Below are 20,661 nucleotides of genomic sequence, written 5' to 3'. Positions count from 1 at the left end.
TTTTCGAATGGAGGGAGGGAGGGAGAGAGAGATTGGATTGGATTGGAATGGAAGTGAAGTTGGTGAAGGGACTGGGAAGGCAAATTTAAAAAGGATTTGGGGAATGTGGAAGTGGGAACTGGAAGCAAAGGATCAATGCAGGGGAACTCCTGGAATTCTTCAGAGGCAAGGAAGGGACACAGAGAGAGAGAGAGAGGGGTCGTTTCGAAAGGTCTCGTGAAGGTGAAGTCATGGAAGATGGTGTGGAAGGTTGGGAAAAAAGATGGGGATATGCAGACAAAAGAGGAAAGAGCCGTGTAAGGACCTGCCAAAACTTGGTTCCTAGGATAAAGGCAGAGTGACTCGATGAAAACAAAAAAGGTAATGGAATGGCTTTTGGACGACATTTGCTGCGGGTACAATCGTTAAGGATGTCCAAACTCCTATCCTTAGTATATTCCTTCACTTCCTTTTGAGAGGGAAAAGGGGCGGGTCTCGCGTTTTGGCTCGGCGAGAAAACGTCGACTGAAGAGAAGAGCTCGAGTAACTGGTGTTACCAAATTCGAAGGTGGCATGGGTTTTAGAACTCGTGTTGGTAGAGTTATCTATGTAGGTCTTACTGATATATAGGATGGATTATCGCATGAAGTTCTGCTGCACGTGAAATGTTGTGTGTTACTGGTGTACAAGTGAGGGGGAAGAGGGTTGATTTTTCCCCATCATCATTATCAGGCACTCTTCTTTCGACCCGGAGAGAGAGATACTCGGCATTCCGGCTTCATGACATGGAACAAGAACTCGTTCCACATGTCGATAGGACCAGGCATGCTCCAATGCACGCAATCGGCCACCGTCATGTTGGTCGTGGCGTCCATCGGTCTAAGGATCATGGCCTCAGTGGTATCCAGCAGTCTAAATGTCAAGCCCCTCTCGATTCCCTCCCTTTCAGCCGCCCTGAACTCCTCTACTTGGGTTGAGTAGAACTCAAAATCATGTCCCTCGAGCTTTGTCCCGTCGCCCGTGAACCGTCTCATTATTTCGTAGAGATTATGCATTTTCAACAAAATATATCAATCGCCATTTCCAACTCTAGATTTCTGCATCATTAGAAACGAAGGACGTCTTCATTTCTGCTGCATTTTAGATAGACAAATGTACGAAGTTTTTCCTAGAGAAGTTTAAGAAATGCCATATCCAAGAGTAAATGTGCTAGCGTCCGAACCTAGACCTGCATCATTAGCTTCGATTCGAATCATCATTAGTGAAAAACTGTCGACCGCGACCTAGTCCTCTTGCATAAGCTGATCTTTCAAGCATTAGTCACTATGCAAATGAGTGTACTAGCCAGAAGAGCTCTTACACTAGCCAGAAGAGCTCTTACACCAGCCAGGAGGCATAGCAATGATGGCATTTGGTTACTCCCTACTGGATCCCCGACGAACACAATCGATTTCCCTGACGAACCATCTCCAAGAACTGGCCCGCGTTGAACTGAGGCAGCTCGCACCCTTCAGGTTTCCACCTTCCCTTCAAATACTCAATGTCCAGGTATCCCAAACTTTAGACAGTTGTGCTGATCAAAGGGCAAGTAACGTTGGTGTAGTACGTGCCGTTGGGGTTATCGATCCAATTTCCTCTAAACACATCGCATCTCTTTTCCACTTGCTCTGTTCTTTTCAACTCCAGAGACGGTTGGAAATCAGGAAGCGAGCTGATGGCGAACAAATAAAGAGGGATCGCGGCGAGGAGAATCGGTGTTGCAACGAGCAACAGCGCCTTCTTGGTGCTGATGATGGTGCTCTGTGGTGGGTTTTTGGACACTTCACGTTCACCATTGAGAGAGGCAAACGTTTAGAACTAGAAATTAACTACTCCTGCATAGGGACACTGGCATTACTATAATCAGTTGTTAGGACTATATTTTGTGTCGCAGAGGGTAGAATTTGGTCGGTAGCTTCGGAGTCTCTCTCCCAGGTATGATTAAGTTAAGACATCGATCATATACCGCACGTGCAACCAATTTATCCATCGCCATGCTTGTTCAATTTCCCCTTGGCGAGGCAACATTTGTTGAATAAATAGTCAGTTAGCGCGTAACTAAATCTGTAGATCGATTCCTCGTCAAGCATCACACAACAGACTGTGTGGTTTGTTCTATTCAGAGCAATGGCTTTTTCATGAACCAAACTGTTTATTCTAATAACAAGTGAGAATCGTTCTTCGGTCCAATTGGACGTTGCTTTAGTTCTGCATTTTCTCGTAACACCAGTTATGTCGTGTGTAACTATCGCAGAGGGGTTTTAAAGATGAATGCAGAACAATAGGTTGGGATATATTCTGCTACGTCTAGAACAAACAATCTGCGGTTTTCCCTCATCGTGCACTCTTCTGCGTCTGCCCCCGAAGAGATTCTCAACTTTCCGACCTCATAATGTGAAACAAGAACTCGTTCCACAAGTCGATAGGACCCGGCAGACACCAATGCACGCAATCGGCCATCGTCACGTTTCTCAGCAACATACGCCCGAAATGGCCTGGGTGCCCATCGGGTCTCTGGATCATTGCCTCGGTAGTGTCCAGCAACCTAAATGTCAGGCCCCTCTTGATTCCCTCCCTCTGGGCCGCCCTGAACTCCTCCACTTGGGTCAAGTAGAACTCCAAATCCTCCCCCTCGATCTTGGCCTCTCCGCTCGTGAACGGCCTCGTCCTTGTGCAGCTCCCTCCGGTGTTCCATGTGCCGTTCTCAAAGTGCGCAGGAGAGAACGTCCTCAAAAACGTCATGCCATTATAGGCTTTTTGACTTAGGAGTTCTCTAAAGGCGGTTCGAAAGGCCATTCTATAACCGTGAAACTTGGTGAGGTCGGTGATGTTGTTCAGCTTGCAAGAGCTGCAACCAACGACTTCACCCTTTTCGCAGAACATCAGAGGCCGGAAAAACCATTGGCCGGCCGAGATGACGACAAAGTCGAAATTTGCAATCTCGGATACCCAAGATGGCTCGGGCTCGTCTAAGTAGAGGCTCATGATGCTGTTGAAGGAGTGACCATCTGGGTCTGCATCTCTGGACTTCACCAAGAATGGAGCCCAGAATGTGGCTAGTGTGAACTTGTGATCTGAGAAGTACCACCTTTCGAAGATTACTGTGCCTAGTGAGTAATTGTAAGATATTTTCTCAGGAAATTCCACCTGAAAGATCATCTTTTGAAGCTGAGAACCAACTTCTTATATATTAGAGATTTCTGCATCATCCAATGGACCATAGAAGCTCTCAAATTGATGAGAGAGAGGCCTCTGTTCGTTCGCCACACTTTGGTAAATGAGAAGGCTCACTTTTTGTCGCCGTTTTAGAGCGATATCACTAGAATTTAGCATGAAACAGTTCTACCACATTTTAGAGAGACAAAACCATGAAACATTTCATAGACAGAGGAGTTAAAGGAATGCCAAATCATTCAATAAAAAACGTGGTAGGATGCATCCTTGTCTGGTTACTGATACATCATTAATTCGGTTTGATAAAGTATTGATTTGTACTTAACTTGCTTCAGCCAATAATTCGAGGCTTAACTCTCTCTATGCAAATGAATACTATAGCCATAAGAGGCCTCAAATGCAAATGCTGCATAAGCTGAGTAATTAAGGACACTGAGACAGCACTTACATTGGCCAGGAGGCAGAGCAGTGACTGCATTTGGTTCCTCCCAACCGAATCCCCCACAAACGCGAGCGATTTCCCTCGAGCCATCTCCAAGAACTGGCCCGCATCGAACCGAGGCAGCTCGCATTCATCAGGCTTCCACCGCCACTTCAAGAACTCGGTGTCGGGCCTCCCCAACTTCAGGCAGTTGCGCTGATCGATGATTGAAGGGCAAGTCGCGACAGTGTAGTACACGCCATCCGGGTAATGAACCCACTTTCCTCTAAATACATCGCATCTCTTGTCCACTTGCTCTGTTCTATTCGAAATGCCGGTGCTGATCTCCAACTCCCGAGATGATGGGACATCAAGACGCGGGCCAGTGACGAACAAATATAGGGGGATCGCAGCTAGGAGAACCGGCATCGAGGCAAGCATCAGTACCTTCTTGGTACCGGTGGTCCTCTGTGGTGGGCTATTTACTGAGTGAAGCTCAGATACTGGGAGCTTCATGGTTGAGTGAGGCAAATGTCTAGTACAAGAAATTATTCCTGCATCTAGATCTATATATATACACACACACACACACATACATACATACATACATACATACCTACCTACATGCATACATAGATGGGGACACTGGCTTTATTACAATTAGTTCAATAGGGCATTAACTTTTGCATTACATGGTCTGTAACATTTTGTTGGTACCTCCGTTATCCCTCTTGTGGACCTGTGGTATGCTAAGAAATCACATACCGCAGGTGCTAGTGCAACCAAATCATCCATTATTAGGCATCATTTCTTGAATGAATGGTTAATGCCTGCATAATCAGTTGATCGATTCGGACGTTCTCGAGTATGACTCAATTCGATGTTAGCTTGTTCGACTTCCAGCCACACATCTTCATGAACCGAAAGTTTGTGATAGACAATAATAGAATCTGAAAGAAGTCGCTCTCCAATTCAACTAGCCATCATGTGTAGTGATCGAGTTAATTATGCCTTAACCACCATGACGTGCTCGTTCAACATCTTATTTCTATTGCAAGCCCCCATTTTTGGTCGTTTGGATTCAGTTTATGTGCAAAGAATCCGGTGGACTATTGGACTTCAAAGTTCACTTACTATGGGATTGTTCGTAGCTCTTAGTTCTGCATGAGTGAAGCTCGAACATGGCACGTAAGAGGGGGTTCATGAATCTATTAATTGAGCTCTCTGGGATGAAGTGTCACCTAGCTTTTCAGTGTTAATGACGTTGAACATCGACTCATTTTCTAAGCTTCGTTTTCACCCGCCATGTTTGTCGTCAAAACATTTGAAAAATTGATCAAAACCAGAAAAATCACTGTTTCACTTTTTTGAGTTGTCGATTTTCTAATATGGTCGACATGAACAGACTCTACTTTCTTCGTCTACTTGAGGTCACTCGCGGGTTTTCTCATGATTTCAGCAGGCTGGCATGGGGGTGAGGATGTGTAAGGCCTCCATAAAGAGACAAGCATATGACTATGCCGTGGGTCGCACGACAACGGCGCGCCGTTTCGCTTGTCATTAAAAATTCTTCTGGTTCGATCGAGTATTCGATCTTTCAAACTGAGGAATGATTAGGCCCCATCCGAAAAAAGAGAAAAGAGAGAGAGAGTTCCTCTTTACAAATCACAGGTGCTGCATATGGACACTATCCAGGACTACATGAAAACAAAGTTAATTCCTTAACAAGATGTGAAGCAAAGTGTCGGGTCCCAAGTGCCGATGGGACCGCGCAACTGGCAAAAGCATTCCTTAATCATCCGCACGAGGTGGCCAATGTCCATCGATGTGCACCCCTGTTCGACGCCGCTATGTCAAGCAATCGAAACTTCATTCAGGATCTTTCGCGCCTCTGTACATTCCAAAGCAAGCAAACCTCCCTTTTTCCGCAGCAGCACCCCTCCTCCTGTGACGAGGGATATCAGCATCGGCGGGTTTCATTCTCACACAGCTCATTTTAAGGTCGTGTGTTCGAATGCGAGGAATCTGGCCCCAAACGGAACTGCGATTCGGGGTTCGCCGTGGCATTTCCCGTGCTTTGCCGAAGAATTTTCGGCTGGAAAAACAGAAAATGCCCATTCCATTTTTCAAACGATAAGAAATGTTATTGACATGCGATTGCTTTTTTTATTCCTCTAGATGTTGTACAAACATAAACATCAGTTACGCACTCTGTAGCTTCCTTTGAGTAAACTTTACACCTTTCTCCGACTTCATCACATGAAACAAGAACTCGTTCCACGTATCAATCGGGCCGGGCAAGCACCAGTGCACGCAATCCGCCCGGCCGACATTGCTCTTGGGCCAGTTGCACTGGCGGTTCGGATGTCCGTCGGGCCTGAGCAGCATGGACCGCGTCGTGTCGAGCAGCCTAATCTTCATGCCCTCCTCTCTCGCCCTCCTCTCAGCTTCCAAGAATTCCTCCACTTGAGCCAAGTAGAACTCCAAGTCGTAGCCCTCCAGCTTCTTCTCGTCGGTCTTGAACGGCCTCGTCCTCGTGCAACTCCCTCCGTCGGTCCAATCCCCATTCTCGAAGTGTGCCGGCGAGAACGTCCTCAGGAATGTGATGCCGCCCTCGCGGTTCTTCATTCCCATGATGGCATTCAGCGTGGTACGTAACGCGGTTCGATATGCCCGGAATCTAGACACCTCGGTCATGTTGTCCCGTCCGCACGCAGAACAGCCCAGGAGTCGACCGTTCTGGTAGTAGACGAGGGCGCGGAAGAACCACTGGCCCGCTGAGACGATGACGTGGTGGAAGGCACCGATCTCGGACGACCAAGCAGGGTGGGGCTCATCTAGGTGGAGGCTCAGGACACCGTTGAGGGTTTGGCCGCCACCGGCGTCGGTGGTGCGGACCAGGAATGGGGCCCAGAAGGTGGCTAGGGTTAGGTTGTGGTTTGGGAAGTACCATCGCTTGAAGTTGTAGTCGGTGGAGTACCTCAGAGAGATGTCCTCCGGTTGGTCAACCTAATGATTTTACACAGAGACGATAGATCAAAAATAAAATTACAACACATTATTCATGATAATAACTTAAGTCAACCTTAGTAGAAAACTTCGTATATAAAAATTATGATCGATATGAATACACTTATTTCCTTGGGTATAGAGGATAAAATTATAATGACATTCCCGCAAAAATCATTAGTCCTTGTTTACTTCTCTCTTTTGAACTTTTTAGAACAATAATTAGGAGAAAGGAATTTGTCGATATATGATTTTCGGGAAAATTTTCAAAAAAATCATAATCCTATTGCAATTTTACCAATTCAGTCATAAACCTTTTAATTTTGCCCATTGAATCCTAAACTTTTTCACGATTTGTCAATTGAGTCTATCCGACAAATTTTGATAGGAAATTGCTGATATGGACACTGGTCGTCTTACGTGGTATGGTCGGCGCTAACATAGACAATTATAATAATATTTTAATATTTTTTTTAAAAAATTATTTTTCTTTTCCTATTCTTTTCTTTTCTTTTATTTTTCTTTTTTAGTTCAAAGGGCCGGCAGCCTCGCTAGCCACTTGTTGAGGGCCGGCGACCTCTGCCAACCCTTGTCGGCCCCTGGGAGAGGGCCACAAAACCCTCGCCTATTGTGAGCAAGGGGTTGTGGCCCCTCACTGAGGCCGGCGAGGGTGAACCAAAGAAAGAGAGAGAAAAACAAAAAGAAGAAATAAAAAAAAATTACAATTATTAAAATCTATCCACATCAGTACCGATCGTGCCATATAGGACAGCCAACTCTGATTGAACTATCACGTCAGCGATTTCAGACCTAAATTAGCCGAATGGATTCAATTAGCAAAACGTGAAAAAGTTTAGGCTTCAACTGAAAAAAATTTCGACAAAAAAATATTTGCAAAATTAAAAAGTTTAGAAATGAATTGACAAAAATGCAATAAATTTAGTACTCTTTGGACAATTTTCCTTATGATTTTCTCCTCTCAAATTTCCAAAAATAAAAAAATAAAAAAGGGGGTCATTCTAAGAACAGCTCATATTTGACTTGCACATTTCTCTGCCTCTCAACTCTTTGGGAAAGAAAACAATTGAAACATCGCAAGTTCATGGCCATACCGGAGTAATCGCCAAATCAACATAAAACTAAACTTAATTATGTAGACGAAGACTCATTGGCTTAGGCTCATCGCGTCAATAATCACATGATAAACATGGTCGATCATTAGTAGTTTCTCCCGTTTTTTTATTAGAGAAGGTGATTCGTTTGTGGCCAATAGAATAAACTAGTCATATATAACTAGATCGAGCACTTACGCTGGACAAGAGGCACAGCAAGGACTGCATGTGGTTCCTCCCCAGAGAGTCGCCGACGAAGGCGATCGACTTCCCCCTCGCCATCTCCATGAACTCGGCCGCGTCGAACGGCGGGAGCTCGCACCCATCCGGCTGCCACCGCCACTTCAAGAACTCCGTGTCGGGCCTCCCGAACTTCATGCAGTTCTGCTGGTCGCTTATCTCGTAGCAAGTCTCGTTCGTGTAGTACGTCGGCGTGTCCGGGCGGTACACCCATTTCCCCTTAAACACGTCGCACTTCTTCTCCCTTACCACCGGCACCGGCACCGGCACTACTGCTGCCTCATCCTTGCCCTCATGGCCACCATTTTTGTCCTCTATTGAACATGCCGGAGGATAATCTCGAGGCTGGACGGGCGAGCTCACGAAGAGGAGCCACAGAGGGATCACGGTGAGAAGAATCGTGGTCGGAGCGAGCGCCAACACCCTCCTGAAGTTAACGGTGGCACTTTGCTGCACCGCCTTCTTATTGCCGTGATGCTCCTCCGAGAGTGCGACCGTCATGACGGATGAGGTATGTGTGTACAGTGTTCGTGCAAGCGCAAGGAGAGAGGTTTCTGGCGTGCATGAAAGTTACGTCGTGAAATATGAGGTCCTCGTTTTAGGACCTCTTGTTTGGAATCAAGCATTTGATAATATTTTAGTCTTTTGGGACCGCTTCTTTAATTATATTTAAAGCCCCATTAGGGTAGCATGACATAGACATCTCAAGAAGGGACGATCGTAGATTCGATTTACATTACGAGAGATATACGTATATATTTATAAAGAATCATACACCGACAAATCTTGTAATCACGCGCCCAAATTCTACATTTATTTTTATTAGAACAAACTTGAGGGTTATACCTAGAGAGATCTTCTCATCATGAAAATTAAATTTTGTTGAACTATAGAATATAATGTAATAGCTCGTTGCTTCTAGATATAAACTACACCACAGGCTTATCGTCACACGTCGCTGTACACAAATTAAGTAGTAGAATAAGACCAAGCCAATAATTGATATGTAGATTATAGGAAGTAAAGCAATGCCATTTTCTCTTCATTGTATTCTATTTAGGGTTCGAATTCTGCATTCATAAATAGTAAATGACATTAATCGATTACATATATAAAGATATATGAAAATGATGACATGGTATTTAAATTTTTTTTCTTCTGGATAGGTGCATTAGAAGTTTTAAAATTTGTTACGAAAGTTCATAACTCCAAAACTTTCAAAAGTGTAATTTTTTAAAACTTGTCACGAAAGTATAATTGAATACTAAAACTCTCACCTAATTCTTGTCAAATTGGCCCAATCAAGTCATTCTGTTCATTGCACTTTGTGACAGTTTTAGAATTCGGTTGCATTTTCGCGACAAGTTTTAGGACGCGATTACACTTTTTGAAAGTTTTAAGACTCGATTATACTTTTTGAAAGTTTTAAGATTCAATTATACTTTCGTAACAAGTTTTAAGACTTGAATGCATTTTTTAAAAATTTTAGAACTTTATTACACTTTCGTGACAAGTTTTATGACTTCCGGTCTATATATCTCTTTTTCTTTTCTTAAATGATTTCTCTCATCAATTAATGCATATGTACTATTAAGGATGAAGTTGACTTGGCATTCTACTCTTCCGAAAACTTAAGGGTCAAAGTTGACTTCTCTTCAAAGTTCTCTCGTTAATGAAGTGCATTGATTGGTGGATGCAAGTTTAGAATAATATATACGGATTAAAGAAATGTTGTTCACGGTAACTATTACTTTTCTCGTATACATGGGGACACTGGATTTATTACAATTACTTCGTTAGGGCATTAACTTTGGCATTACATGGTCTGTAACATTTTGTTAGTACCTTCATTGTCTCTCTAGTGGTGTGCTAAGAAATCACATACCGCACATGCTAGTGCAACCAAATCATCCATTGTTAGGCATCATTTCTTGAATGGACAGTTACTGCCTGCACAATCAGTCGATCGATTCGGTCGTTCTCGAGTACGACCCAATTCGATGTTGGCTTGTTCGACTTCCAGCCACACATCTTCATGAACCGACAGTTTATGATGGATAATACGAGAATATGAAAGAAGTCGCTCTCCAATTTAAATAGCCATCATGTGTAGTGATCGAGTTAATTATGCCTCAACCTTCACGATGTGCTCGTTGAACATCTTATTTCGATTGCAAGCCACCATTTTTGGTCCTTTGGATTCAGTTTATGTGCAAAGAATCCAGTGGATTGATGGACTTCAAAGTTCACATGATATGGGATTGTTCTTAGTTCTTCGTTCTGCATGAGTGAAGCTCGAACTGTAAGAATTTTCTAATGTAGACTTCATTAATTGAGATTAACTATATTATTTTGATCTAATCAAGGTAAGATATATGGGTTCTTAATAAATCTAATATGGGGCTGGCTAGTGTGGGCTGAGTACGGCTCAGCCCGTAATGAGAGGGCTCGTGACTGAAAACTCTATAAATAGCACTTAAATCCCTCCCCTAATCTGATGATGCACAATTTGACTCACATACGGATTTAGAGAGGAATCTCTTCTCGTGAGTGGCAATCTCATTATACCAGTGTTCCAGCAAAGGGTATAGGAGAGAAGCACTTGAGTTCGTGTTCGGAAACCGTCACCAATTCTACGTTAAGTTCGATGGATTCCAAACTAGATGCACGAATCGATAACTTCTCCATTTACGTATTTCCAATCTAAATATGGTGTTCCTGGGTGTGCCATTTTTGTGGCCGACACGAACATGGCAGGTAAGAGGGGCTTCATGAATGTATTAATTGAGCTCTCTCGGATGAAGTGTTGCCAAACTTATCGATGTTATTGACGATGAACATCGACTCATTTTTCTAAGCTTCCTTTTCACCCGCCATGTTCATCGTCAAAACATTTGAGAATTTGATTAAAACCAGAAAATCACTTTTTGAATAGTTGTTTTTCTATATGGATTAGCTTGAACAGACTCTACTTTCTTCATCTACTTGGGGTCGCTCTCGGGTTTTCTGACGATTTTAGCAGGCTGGCATGAGTGAGGATGTGTAAGGCCTGCAAGAGGGCTTGCAAACGATTGAGTTGATGCGAGTGAAAATTCTGTGGGAGTGGCTTTGGAGCCAAGGAATGTCCATGGATGTGCGGGTGTGTTCCACACTACTAAGTCAAGAATCTTTTGCGCCTGTACATTCCTAAGCAAGCAAACCTCCTTTTTTCCGCAGCAGCACCCCTCCTCCTATGACAAGGGATCAGCACCGACGGGTTCTTGATATAGAACAGTTAGCCTATGATTATCTTGAAGAATGTGATCGCCGTAATCGCCGGAAATCTCGGCATTTTTTTTTACTTTAGGCAATTTCGAATTATCAATATTTCGTTTGAATTTTATTAGATAAGATTAGATTTGATTTGCTTTGATGTTATCTTCATTAATTCGGATATCTTTAGGAGTCATATCGTTATTAAAGGACGTCCAGCTTTGTATTCAGGGCATTATGAAATTAAATTGAATTCCAGTCGAATCGTGGAAGAGTTTTTCAAGTTATCGCTTCTATCTGCATCATTTGGTATCAAAGCAGGTTTCTCCTGTGACGATGGTGAATAACGTGAATGTCAATCTCCCCGCTGCTGAGGGCCGTGAGAACGAGCCTATTACGCGGGCTGAGTTCAATCAGTTCATGGATCAAACCGATCGGAGGTTTCAAGAGATCCTTGATGCCATCCAACGTTTGTCCACAAACCATGCGCCTGGTGTTCTTCCAGCCGAGCGAAATCCTGTCGCTCGTGATCCCGAAGATGCTATGAGGCGTGGAGGAATTCCCCGACATAGGCGTCAAGACTATGTCGAGGATACGGAAGATGAAGACGATGATTTCCAGGAGATGCAGATTCGTGGTGGTCACCGATACAGGGGATTCCAAGAGGAGCATGTTCGTGGGGATTGATGGCAGGGGGGCTATCGACGAGATCCTGAGCAGTATCAACTAAATATAGATCTCCCTACTTTCAATGGGAATTTGGATATTGAAGATTTTCTGGACTGGCTTTGGGAGGTCAAGAAATTCTTCGACGTTATGGATATTGACGAGGATCGCCAAGTGAAACTTGTGGCGTACAAGTTGAAGGGTGGCGCTTCAGCTTGGTGGGAACAGACTCAATTGACGCGACGTCGACAAGGCAAGGCTCCTGTTCGATCATGGGGTCAGATGAAATAGAAGTTGAAGAAGAGGTTCCTCCCAACGGACTATGAGCAACTGTTATTTCGGCAATTCCAGAATTGCCAACAATCGAATAGATCGGTCCAAGCTTATACGGAAGAGTTCCTTCGACTCTCCGCTCGCAATAACCTGGATAAGTCCGAGGCACAACAAACTGCTAGGTACATTAATGGTTTGCGACTTAATATCCAGGATCGGGTTTCTTTGCATCGACTATTCTCTGTCGAAGACACCCAGGATATGGCGCGAAAAATTGAGATGCAATTGGAGAGGACTAGCCCTAGTACTCATGGTAGCAATTATTCGGGTCGTGGGTCATTCGGGAAAGGAAAACAGCCTGATGTTACAAGTTCTTCTAGTCAACAAACCCCTGATTCGAGCCGAGTTCCAGGGGGTACTACTGGGATGCCTAAGGAAGCAGTCGCAGCAAACAATCGCACTCCCAATCAGAATACCCAGAATCCATATGCCAAGCCCCAACCGATCAGGTGCTACAAGTGTAACGAGTTGGGCTATCGTTCCAGCAATTGTCCTCGTCGTGGAATGGCCAATATCGTTGAACATGACAAAGATGTGTATGAGGAAGAAGTGAGAGTGGAAGATGAAGTGGGCGAGCAAGTTAATTGTGTAGTGCATCGTCTGTTGCTTACTCCGAGGATAGAAGATACCCAGCGGAATCAACTTTTCCACGCTCGCTGTACTGTCAATGGCAAAGTATGCGATATCATTATTGACAGCGGAAGTTGCGAGAATATAGTGTCAAAGGCCTTGGTGGATCACTTGCAACTAAAGACGGAGCCGCATCCCGCGCCCTACACGATTGGATGGATTCGCAAGGCAGCAGAACTAAAGGTAAACCAATTATGCCATTTACCTATTTCGATCGAAAAATCATATCAAGATACTATTGTCTGTGATGTTGTGGAGATGGATGCGTGTCATGTTTTACTGGGTCGGCCATGGCAATATGATGTTAATGCTACACACCGAGCTAGGGAGAATACGTATTCTTTTGTGTGGAAAACGACTAAAATTACTTTGAGACCAAAGAGTAATTCCCCTCAGATTGTGAAGAAGCAGAATGCAAGGGTTATGATGAACATCCGAAAGCGTGAAGGGATGTATATGATTGTGGACAAGGGCGACCAGCAAGTTGTGGTTTGTGTTCCCGACATTCTTAAGCCCTTATTAAAGGTATTCAGTGATGTTATGCCTGAGGATTTACCTGACGGATTACCTCCTTTGAGGGATATCCAGCATGAGATTGATTTTCTTCCAGGAGCTAGTCTTCCTAATTTGCCGCATTATCGGATGAATCCGAAGGAGAATCAGATTCTACAGGAGCAGGTGGGAGATCTCCTTCGAAAGGGTTTCTTGCGTGAAAGCAAAAGTCCATGTGCAGTTCCTGCGCTTCTCACGCCAAAGAAAGAGGCACCATGCGTATGTGTGTCGACAGTCGTGCCATTAACCGGATTACTGTCAAGTATAGGTTTCTGATTCCACGACTTGATGATATGCTAGACAGACTTGCTGGATCATGGATTTTTACGAAGATCGACCTTTGAAGCGGATACCACCAAGTTCGCATCCGTCCTGGCGACGAATGGAAAACGGCCTTCAAGACAAGTACGGGTTTGTACGAATGGCTTGTCATGCCGTTTGGACTCACTAACGCACCTAGTACTTTCATGCGTTTGATGACTCAGGTTCTCAAACCTTTTATTGGCAAGTTTGTGGTAGTTTTCTTTGATGATATACTCATATATAGTCCGGATGGGCGTCAACACATGGAGCACTTGAAAGATGTCCTACTAACCTTGCAGCAAAATAAATTGTTCATTAATCTGAAAAAGTGCAGCTTCATGACAGAACGCCTCTTGTTTTTGGGTTTTGTTGTTGGCGCGGATGGACTTCACGTTGATGCAGATAAGGTGGCCGTGATTCGCAATTGGCCAGTTCCAAAGAATGTTGGCGAGGCTCGAAGTTTCCATGGCCTTGCAACATTCTATAGGCGTTTCATTCGAGATTTCAGTACTATTATGGCCCCGATCACTGACTGTTTAAAGAAGGGCAAATTCCATTGGGGAGATGAAGCTTCAGCCAGTTTTGCTCTTATAAAAGAAAAGCTCTCCACGGTGTCGGTATTGATGCTCCCTGATTTTGAGAAAGTGTTCGAGCTGGACTGTGATGCTTCCGGCGTCGGGATTGGCGCTGTCCTTTCCCAAGAAGGTAAGCCTATAGCCTTCTTTAGCGAAAAACTTAATGAAGTTCGCCGGCATTGGTCGACGTATGAGCAGGAATATTATGCTGTCGTGCGAGCTATAAAGCATTAGCAGTCCTATCTTTATCAACAGGAATTTGTTCTTAACACCGATCATCAGGCTCTTAAATATATCAAGAGTCAGAAGCACTTAAATCGAATGCATGCACGATGGGTTTCTTTTCTGGAGCAATTTAATTTTGTGCTTCGTCATAAAGTAAGCCATTTAAATAAAGTGGCAGATGGGCTAAGTCGACGTGCTACGACACTCGTGACCATGTGCACTGATGTTGTCGATTTTGATCACCTATGTTCTTTTTATCCTGAGGATGATGATTTTGGTGAGATATGGGAGAAGTGTTCTGAAACAGGTTGTCATGGCGACATGATAATTCAAGAAAAATTCTTGTTCTTTGGCAATAGATTATGCATTCCTCGTGGTTCCTTGCGTGAACAACTCATTCGAGAGCTTCTTGGTGGTACTCTCGGAGGACATTTGAGGCGAGATAAAACTGTAGCCTTGGTGGAGGAGCGGTACTATTGGCCTCAACTGAAGCGAGACGTGGGGCGATTTGTCAGTAAATGCTACATTTGTCAAACCGCTAAGGGCCACTCTCAGAACACTCGTCTTTATACCTCCTTGCCTATTCCTTCGGGTCCTTGGGTAGACATATCGATGGACTTCGTGTTGGGACTTCCTCGCACCCAACGGAGTTTAGATTCTGTTTTCGTGATGGTTGACTGGTTTTCGAAGATGGCGCACTTCATCCCTTGTAAGAAAACTTCGGATGCTTCGCATGTGGCAAGTTTATTCTTTCGTGAAATAGTCCATCTCCATGGTGTGCCGAAGACAATCACTTCCGATCGTGACACGAAATTTCTGAGCCATTTTTGGCGTACTTTATGGCGTTTGTTTGGGACTGATTTACAGTATAGTAGTTCTTTTCATCCCCAAACAGATGGTCAGACGGAAGTTGTGAATCGTACTATAGCAGATATCATTCGCTACCTCTGCAGTGATATGCATAAGCAGTGGGACCGGTATCTTGTCCTGCTGAGTTCGCCTTCAACAACTCGGTTAACCGCTCTACTGGTACATCTCCCTTTAAGGTCGTTTATGGGCGTACACCACAGCATACTCTGGATTTGGTTCCCTTGCTCAAGATTCCTGACTATAGTGTCGCAGCGGAGAATTTGGCGACCAGAATTAATGAAGTCTAAGCTGCTGTTGCTAGTCAATTAGCTGTTTCTAATTCAAAGTATAAGAAGGATGCTGACAAACGGCGACGTTCGAAAATTTTTGAGGTAGGCGATGAGGTAATGGTTTTCCTGAGAAAGGAGCGTTTTCCTGTAGGTACCTATAATAAACTGAAGCACAAGAAGATTGGTCCTTGCCGCATCCTGAAGAAGATCAACGACAATGCCTATGTAGTTGACCTTCCTGGTGATCTCAACATTTCCCCTACATTTAATGTGGCAGACTTATTTGAGTATCATGCTCCCGATACACCCATCTATCCTAATCATAACTCTAGGGCGAGTTTTCCCGAAGAGGGAGGGAATGATGTAGAATAGTTAGCCTGTGATTATCTTGAAGAATGTGATCGCCGTAATCGCCGGAAATCTCGGCAGTTTTTCTGATTAGGCAGTTTTTTTTACTTTAGGCAATTTCGAATTATCAATATTTCGTTTGAATTTTATTAGATAAGATTAGATTTGATTTGCTTTGATGTTATCTTCATTAATTCGGATATCTTTAGGAGTCCTATCTTTATTAAAGGACGCCCAGCTTTGTATTCAGGGCATTATGAAATTGAATTGAATTCCAGTCGAATTGTGGAAGAGTTTTCGTGGAGGAGTTTTCCAAGTTATCACTTCTATCTGCGTCAGTTCTATTCTCACACCGCGCACCCCGTACACCAGCTCATTTTAAGGTCGTGTTCGCGTGCGGAATCGGGCCCTGAACGGAGCTGTGATTCGAGGTTCACGGTGGTGTTTACTGTTTCCTGTGCTTTGCCAAAGAATTTCGGCTGGAAAAACCGCAAATGCCGATTCCATATTTCAAATGCTAAGAAGTGTGATTGACATGTGATTGCTTTCTCCGTTCCACTATATATTGTATAAACATAAACATCAGCTACGGGCGTTTTGTAGCTTCCTCTGAGTAAACTTTACACCTTGCTCCGACTTCATCACATATAACAAGAGTTCGTTCCATGTATCGATTGGGCCGGGCAAGCACCAGTGCACACAATCCGCCTGGGCCACGTTGCTCTTGAGCCAGTTGCACTGGCGGTTCGGATGTCCGTCAGGCCGGAGCAGCATGGCCCGCGTCATGTCGAGCAGCCTCATCTTCATGCCCTCCTCTCTCGCCCTCCTCTCAGCTTCCAAGAATTCCTCCACTTGAGCCAAGTAGAACTCCAAGTCGTAGCCCTCCAGCTTCTTCTCGTCGGTCGTGAACGGTTTCGTCCTCGTGCAACTCCCTCCGTTGTTCCACTCCCCGTTCTCGAAGTGCGAGGGCGAGAACGTCCTCAGGAACGTGATGCCGCCCTCGCGGTTCTTCGTTCCCATAATGGCTTTCAACGTGGTACGAAACGCCATTTGATATGCCCGGAATCTCGACACTTCGCTCACGTTGTCCCGTCCGCACGCAGAACACCCCAGGAGTTGCCCGTTCTGGTAGTAGACGAGCGGGCGGAAGAACCATTGACCCGCTGAGATGATGACGTGGTGGAAGGCGCCGATCTCGGAGAACCAAGAAGGGTGGGGCTCATCTAGGTGGAGGCTCAGGACGCCGTTGAAGGTTTGGCCGCCGCGGGCATCAGTGGATCGGACCAGGAACGGGGCCCAGAAGGTGGCTAGGGTTAGGTTGTGGTTGGGGAAGTACCAACGCTTGAAGTTGTAGTCGGTGGAGTACCTCAGAGAGATGTCCTCCGGTTGCTCAACCTAATGATTTTACACAGAGACGATAAGATATGAAACGAGAGAGAGAATATAAGATCAAACATAAAATTACAACACACTATTCGTGATAATAACTTAAGTCAACCTTAGTAGAAAACTTCGTATACAAAAATTGTGATCGATATAAATACACTTATCACTATCTAGGCAAGTAGTTTCCTCGGGTATAGATGACAAATATTATAATGACATTCCCGCAAATATCACTAGTCCTTGTTCTGTTCTCTCGTGTGTCCCTTTTAGAACAATAATTAGGAGGACGGCATATGTGGCCATATGATTTTCTGCTCTTAAATTTCCAAAAAAATAAATAAATAAAAGAAGGTAATTCGAAGAACAGCTCATATTGACTTGCACATTTCTCTGCCTCTTAACTCTTTGGGAAAGAAAAGGCAATTGAAACATTGGAAGCTAATAGAATAATTTAGTCAAATATAACTAGATGGAGCACTTACGCTAGACAAGAGACACAGCAAGGACTGCATGTGGTTCCTCGCCACAGAGTCACCGACGAAAGCGATCGACTTCCCCCTCACCATCTCCATGAACTCCGACGCGTCGAAAGGCGGGAGGTCGCACCCGTCCGGCTCCCACCGCCACTTCAAGAACTCCGTGTCGGGCCTCCCGAACTTCATGCAGTTCTGCTGGTCGCTTATCGCGTAGCAGGTCTCGTTCGTGTAGTATGCCGTCGCGTCCGGGCGGTACACCCATTTCCCCTTAAACACGTCACACTTCTTCTCCCTCACCACCGGCACCGCTGCTCCTGCCGCCGCGTCCGTGCCCTTGGGGCCGCTGCTTTTGCCCTCTATCGGCCGTGCCAGAGGATAATCTCGAGGTTGGACGGGCGAGCTCACTAGGAGGAGCCACAGAGGGATTGCGGCTAGAAGAATCGTGGTCGGAGCGACCGTCAATGCCCTCCTGAAGTTAACGGCGGCGCTTTGCTGCGGCGCGTTCTTATCGCCGTGATGCTCCTCCGAGAGTGCGACCTTCATGGCGGATGAGGGGTGTGTGTACAATACAGTGTTCGTGCAAGCGCAAGGAGAGAGGTTTTTGGTTTGCATGAAAGTTACGTCGTAAAATATGAGGTCCTTGTTTGGGACTTCTTATTTGAAATCAAGCTTTTGATAATATTTTAGTCTGTTTTGAGGCCCTTTGTATTGTCGTTTTCGTCGTGTTTTTTTCATGCTTTTTAAAGCCCCATTAGGGTTAAAGCTCGGACGGCAAGGCGGGCGCATGCCATACGTCGCAAGAAGCGAAGGTCACCATGGATTTCGATTTACATTACGAAGGATATGTGTGAATTTGAAAAAAAAAGGATAATGACGCAAACAGTCCAGAATTTCGACAAAACATGTAATGTGATCTTTAAATTTTTAATTTATTCAATGTAGTCCATGAATTTAAGCTTAATATTCAATGTGATCCCCGGATTTTTAGTACACGTTCAATATAGTTCCTGAACTTACTTCAATAGAATGACTACATTGAATATTTTCATATAGTCCATGGACCAAATTGAACATGTACCACCAAAATTTTAAGGACTACATTAAATAAACTAAAAATTTAGGGATCACATTGCACATTGAATTAAAGTTCATTGACTACGTTGAACAAATTAAACTTTCAAGGATCATATGGTATATTGGACCAAAGTTCAGGTACTATTCGTGTCATATCCCCTAATACCATGCGTTAACAAATCTTTAAGCACTCGCTCGCCAAAAATTTTGCACTTATTGATTCGATTAAGAGATTTTTTTTAATCATGAAAATTGGATTTTTAGCTATTTATTATAATGTAACAGCTCAATGCGTCTACATACAAACCACACCACGTGTCAGAAGATTAAGACAAACCCAATAATTGATCAACAAATGAACGAAAGTAGAGTAATGCCATTTTCTCTTCTGGTGAGGCATCGTTGTACACCAACTAAATAGGAAGAACAGCAACATCATCGGGCTTATCGTTTCGTGCTGGAGATTATTATTAGCTCATCTGTGTCGGCGTGTAGAATATAAAATTAGGTTAGGTTGCGCGTGTTTTCCCGGAAAATAAATTATTTGAAGAATATATTCCTAAAAATAATTGCTCGTATCGTTTACAAAAAAATGAATGAGTGAATGATATTTTCATCGTTCACGAAAATATTCAAACATAAGTTATTATTGATAATAAAAATATTTTTTATCAACTAATTATATCAAGCGAAACGAACGATCAATCATTTTTACGAAATTAATTTTCGAATCATTCATCTTTCGCAAAATAAAAATAGTCTTAAAAGGGTACATCATTCTCTCTATTGTTTTTCATCGTTCACAAAAATATTTAAACATAAATTATTATCGATAATGATAATATTTTTTAATGACTAATTATGTCAAGCGAAACGAATGATCAATCATTATTAGATTTTTTGCGAATAAATGAGTCTTAAAAGTGTACATCATTCTCTTTATTGTATTTTATTTAGGGTTCCGAATACATGGATGAAGTTAAAATCGCCGGCGACGGTCTACTTTCATGATTAGAACGTGACGTCGATCGATCCCTTTTGTCTATTTTAAATTAATATGTTTAGCTTTTATATTACGGAAGTGATGACGCCATGTTTTATTTTTATTTTTTCCTAGTTGATTTCTCTCATTAATCAATACATACGTGCGATTAGATATGAAGTTGACTCGGGATTTCACTCTACCTAAAAGTTCAGGGTGAAAGTCGACTTTTTTTTTTCGGAGTTCTCTCGTCGATGAAGTGCATTGATTGGTTAATATAAGTTTAGATTAATGTGTATAGATTAGAGAAAGTTAGTTCCCACTAACTACTATTTTTTCTTGAATTAATGGCATTCATCATGATTGGAAGGTAGAATTTTCTAGGATGTGGGACCAAAACAATTTATTATTACAACCTCCCGTTCGTTGTTGCGTGCCTGCCTCCGCAACCGCAACCGGGATTCACTAACATGACAAAAATGATAATTATATAAGGAAGATGTTAAACTTAGAATTTAATCTTATTGAATATGCTTTGATAACTTAAAGTTTACTATTTGAGGTAAATGATTTTATTAAAATGTGTAGTTTTCGTTTTGAAAAAATGTTACTTCCAATTATAGTCAACTTAACAAGTGCTTTAGGCAATACCCATAATAAAATATCATTGTTAAGAAGAGCACGTTCGAGTTATGGAGACCTCGCCAAGCCGAATCAACTACATAAAGCCATGCTCAATAAGTATT

The 20,661-nt window shown here is 43.4% G+C and overlaps 3 protein-coding genes across 3 annotated transcripts; all 3 read right to left on the bottom strand.

Annotated features, from left to right (window-relative positions):
* Window positions 1-2,150: 2,150 nt before the first annotated feature.
* LOC115687588 (protein trichome birefringence-like 19) lies at window positions 2,151-4,179 on the bottom strand. The gene is made up of 2 exons (XM_056314176.1): window positions 3,641-4,179; window positions 2,151-3,165 (listed from the first exon to the last, which is right to left on the bottom strand). The coding sequence occupies exons 1-2, from the start codon at window positions 4,127-4,129 to the stop codon at window positions 2,392-2,394; spliced, it is 1,263 nt and encodes a 420-aa protein (XP_056170151.1). The 5' UTR covers window positions 4,130-4,179; the 3' UTR covers window positions 2,151-2,391.
* Window positions 4,180-5,709: 1,530 nt separating this feature from the next.
* On the bottom strand, window positions 5,710-8,566 carry LOC115684003 (protein trichome birefringence-like 19). Its single transcript, XM_030608680.2, has 2 exons — window positions 7,933-8,566; window positions 5,710-6,622 (listed from the first exon to the last, which is right to left on the bottom strand). Exons 1-2 carry the CDS (start codon window positions 8,473-8,475, stop codon window positions 5,816-5,818), a joined length of 1,350 nt encoding a protein of 449 aa, XP_030464540.2. The 5' UTR covers window positions 8,476-8,566; the 3' UTR covers window positions 5,710-5,815.
* A 7,961-nt stretch (window positions 8,567-16,527) lies between these two features.
* Window positions 16,528-18,562, bottom strand: LOC115684107 (protein trichome birefringence-like 19). Its single transcript, XM_030608813.2, has 2 exons — window positions 17,866-18,562; window positions 16,528-17,392 (listed from the first exon to the last, which is right to left on the bottom strand). The coding sequence occupies exons 1-2, from the start codon at window positions 18,469-18,471 to the stop codon at window positions 16,580-16,582; spliced, it is 1,419 nt and encodes a 472-aa protein (XP_030464673.2). The 5' UTR covers window positions 18,472-18,562; the 3' UTR covers window positions 16,528-16,579.
* Between the last annotated feature and the right edge of the window lie 2,099 nt (window positions 18,563-20,661).

This window comes from Syzygium oleosum, unplaced genomic scaffold (genome assembly GCF_021117445.2).
Source record: "Syzygium oleosum isolate NSW1041296 unplaced genomic scaffold, Sole_v2.1 Sole_v2.08, whole genome shotgun sequence".
Taxonomy (NCBI): domain Eukaryota; kingdom Viridiplantae; phylum Streptophyta; class Magnoliopsida; order Myrtales; family Myrtaceae; genus Syzygium; species Syzygium oleosum.
Note: the sequence above shows the minus strand (reverse complement) of the source record. Positions and strands in the feature narration are given on the sequence as shown.

What these genes read in the sequence shown, in the direction of transcription:
- LOC115687588 (XM_056314176.1), bottom strand. Translation starts at nt 4,129, where the DNA reads ATGAAGCTCCCAGTATCTGAGCTTCACTCAGTAAATAGCCCACCACAG. An exon ending in TGCTCTGCCTCCTGGCCAAT is followed by an intron (nt 3,166 to 3,640) that starts GTAAGTGCTGTC and finishes ATGATCTTTCAG; the next exon opens with GTGGAATTTCCTGAGAAAAT.
- LOC115684003 (XM_030608680.2), bottom strand. Translation starts at nt 8,475, where the DNA reads ATGACGGTCGCACTCTCGGAGGAGCATCACGGCAATAAGAAGGCGGTG. An exon ending in TGCTGTGCCTCTTGTCCAGC is followed by an intron (nt 6,623 to 7,932) that starts GTAAGTGCTCGA and finishes TAAAATCATTAG; the next exon opens with GTTGACCAACCGGAGGACAT.
- LOC115684107 (XM_030608813.2), bottom strand. Translation starts at nt 18,471, where the DNA reads ATGCAAACCAAAAACCTCTCTCCTTGCGCTTGCACGAACACTGTATTG. An exon ending in TGCTGTGTCTCTTGTCTAGC is followed by an intron (nt 17,393 to 17,865) that starts GTAAGTGCTCCA and finishes TAAAATCATTAG; the next exon opens with GTTGAGCAACCGGAGGACAT.